Genomic DNA, 3,519 nt, shown 5'->3' with positions numbered 1-3,519 from the left:
GGGCCGGCTCGGGCCCAGTCCGCTGCTGCACCCAGGACTGAGGCTGCATGCCCAAGGACCAGGCTGGCGCAGCCATGATCATGGAATTGAGGTGCAGGGAAATTAAGTACTTGGCCTAAAGATATATATTTTGTAAATGGTAGAGCTGGCATTTTAATCCAGGCAGCTGGATTCCCAAGTCCACGTTCTTCACAATTACAATTACACAATCCTTCAGAAAGAGGAGGAGGCCTCTCCCTATTCCTTACTTGATATCTGCTTGAGTTTCCTGACCACACACCTTGAGAAGTTCTGTTCAGCAAGACAAGATGGAATATTGTGTCTGCAGGAACCTGGAGTATTTCCACAGGAGGTGGCTGATCGACTGCTTCAGACCATGGCATTTCATGGTCTACTGAATGATGGAACCATGGGTATTTTTAGAGGCAACCAGATGCGTTTAAAGCGAGCTTGCATTCGCAAGGCAAAGATCTCTGCTGTTGCCTTCCGGAAAGCCTTCTGCCACCACAAGTTAGTGGAACTTGATGCCACAGGTGTGAATGCTGACATCACCATTACAGACATTATCAGTGGGCTTGGCAGTAACAAATGGATCCAGCAAAATCTCCAGTGCTTAGTGCTGAACTCATTAACTCTCTCCCTTGAGGATCCCTATGAGCGGTGCTTCAGCCGGCTTTCTGGCCTTCGAGCTCTAAGCATCACCAATGTTCTCTTTTACAATGAAGACCTGGCTGAAGTTGCCTCATTGCCAAGATTAGAGAGCCTGGATATTTCTAACACCTCAATCACAGACATCACTGCCCTACTGGCCTGCAAAGACCGACTCAAATCTCTAACCATGCACCACTTGAAATGTTTAAAAATGACAACTACTCAGATATTGGATGTTGTTCGGGAACTAAAACATCTGAATCATCTTGATATCTCAGATGATAAACAGTTTACATCAGACATAGCTCTTCGCTTATTAGAACAAAAAGATATCCTACCCAATCTTGTCTCTCTGGATGTTTCTGGGAGAAAGCATGTGACAGATAAAGCTGTTGAAGCCTTTATACAACAACGGCCCAGTATGCAGTTTGTAGGTTTGCTGGCCACTGATGCTGGTTATTCTGAATTTCTCACAGGCGAAGGGCATTTGAAGGTGTCTGGAGAAGCCAACGAAACTCAGATTGCAGAAGCACTGAAGTGGTACAGCGAACGGGCATTTTTTGTCCGAGAAGCTCTCTTTCACCTTTTTAGCCTGACTCATGTGATGGAAAAAACAGAACCAGAAATTTTAAAGCTTGTAGTTACTGGAATGAGAAACCACCCTATGAATTTGCCAGTGCAACTGGCTGCAAGCTCCTGTGTATTTAATTTAACCAAGCAGGATCTTGCTGCAGGGATGCCTGTCCGACTCCTGGCTGATGTAACCCATTTGCTGCTCAAAGCGATGGAACATTTTCCCAATCACCAGCAGTTACAGAAGAATTGCCTCCTTTCACTTTGCAGTGACCGGATCCTTCAGGATGTTCCATTTAACAGGTTTGAAGCAGCCAAGCTTGTCATGCAGTGGCTCTGCAACCATGAGGATCAAAATATGCAAAGGATGGCAGTTGCTATCATTTCTATCCTGGATGCCAAGCTTTCTACAGAACAAACTGCACAGCTTGGTGCTGAGCTCTTCATTGTCAGGCAACTTCTTCAAATAGTGAAGCAGAAAACCAACCAAAATTCAGTGGATACTACATTGAAGTTTACTTTGAGTGCACTTTTGAACCTCACAGATGAATCCCCAACCATTGCAGACACTTTATTGAAAACCAAGGCTTAGAACTTTTCATGAGAGTTCTAGAGTCTTTTCCAACTGAGTCATCCATTCAACAGAAAGTTCTAGGACTTTTGAACAATATTGCTGAAGTACAAGAATTGCATTCTGAATTAATGTGGAAGGATTTTATAGATCACATTAGTAGTCTCCTACACAGTGTTGAAGTAGAAGTCAGTTACTTTGCAGCTGGAATTATTGCCCACTTAATATCAAGAGGAGAACAAGCTTGGACATTAAGCCATAGCCAGAGGAATTCTCTTCTTGATGACCTGCATTCAGCTATTTTGAAATGGCCAACTCCGGAGTGTGAAATGGTAGCATACAGGTCCTTTAATCCATTTTTCCCACTACTTGGCTGCTTCACAACACCAGGAGTTCAGCTATGGGCTGTTTGGGCTATGCAGCATGTCTGCAGCAAGAATCCTTCAAGGTATTGCAGCATGCTGATTGAAGAAGGAGGGTTGCAGCATTTATACAACATCAAAGAATATGAACAGACTGATCCCCATGTTCAACAGATTGCTGTGGCCATTTTGGACAGCTTAGAAAAACACATTGTGCGCCATGGGAGGCCGCCTCTCAGTAAAAAGCAACCTCGGGCTAGACTAAATTAATAGCCATAAATTATTGGATCATTGAACCCACAGGAATTTCCTTGTGATTGGTTCATTGGGAATATCTTGCCCTCTGTGGTGTTTTGGGGGGTTCTATGACAAGAGTCATAACATGAGTTTGGGGTTGATAATGTACACTACTGCCCATGTGAACAGTCTCTAATTTGTCTTGTGATTTTTAACTAATGAGGCAAGAAAGGTCTCTTCCTTCATCATTGCCTTTTAGGAAATTTTCCACATCTTTCAGTGTTTGAACTTAACCTGTGCTTGAGATTCTGAAGTTTTATGATAAAGTTAGGCCAGACTCTTCTGATCTCAGTGTCCCTTCCAATAGAGATCTCTACTAAACACAGGTTATACCAATAAAGGGATATTTTACAAAATCAGATGACATTAAGTAGCTTAACTATATTTTTTGGGGACATCTATGACAATGCTAAAGTCCCCAAATAAAGGCCTTGTCCTCTCCAGCCTTTGCTAGGCCTAGTTATGGGAACAATTTCTCAGTTCTTTCACCTCCTGGTGAGAGATTAACTTCTGTCATTTTCATGATACTCAGTGGCAAGTTTCAGATGCTGCAACATTTACTTTGTACTAATCTCATTTCAGTACTCACGTCTTTTTGTTCTTCTATCATAGAAGCAGCCGCCCCCAGATGACTTTACAACCTGCTCTTCCCCAACCAGGCTCCTTCCTGGGACCCCTCGATTGACCCGATTTTTTTAAAAAAGGAACTCCAAACTGCTTGCCCCTCGCTGCCCCCGTTCAGCTTCGAAGCAGCCAGAATGACCGACGCCCCTTTTCATTTCCTTAACAAGCAGTTATGGGTTCCTAAAGCTAAAGGGGGGAATGAAGCCAGAATTGGGAATAGGTAGTTAGTGTAGAAATAGGGGATGGGTCAAATCGAGGAAATGAAGCCATGAGGTCATCTGCCTCTGCAAGTTGGAGACTGCCCCTGGAAGAATGGAATGTCAAGGATCTCCGGAGGCCATTGATTACCAAATTTACCTGCCTTTATCAAGGACTGTTTATCAAGGACTGCAAACAAGGGGCTGCTAATTGGTGGCCTGCCTCCTTGGCTCTTGCCTGCCT

At 43.8% G+C, this 3,519-nt stretch overlaps 1 protein-coding gene across 1 annotated transcript; it reads left to right on the top strand.

The window, feature by feature from the left end:
* The first annotated feature begins 224 nt into the window (after positions 1–224).
* LOC306666414 (protein zyg-11 homolog B-like) lies at positions 225–2,710 on the top strand. Its single transcript, XM_079148475.1, is given in 2 exon segments — positions 225–1,781; positions 1,784–2,710. Coding segments are annotated over 2 exon segments (2,049 nt in total). The 5' UTR covers positions 225–376; the 3' UTR covers positions 2,428–2,710.
* The last annotated feature ends 809 nt before the right edge of the window (positions 2,711–3,519 follow it).

The sequence above is a fragment of the Sciurus vulgaris genome (assembly GCF_902686455.1).
Source record: "Sciurus vulgaris genome assembly, chromosome: 7".
NCBI lineage: Eukaryota > Metazoa > Chordata > Mammalia > Rodentia > Sciuridae > Sciurus > Sciurus vulgaris.
Note: the sequence above shows the minus strand (reverse complement) of the source record. Positions and strands in the feature narration are given on the sequence as shown.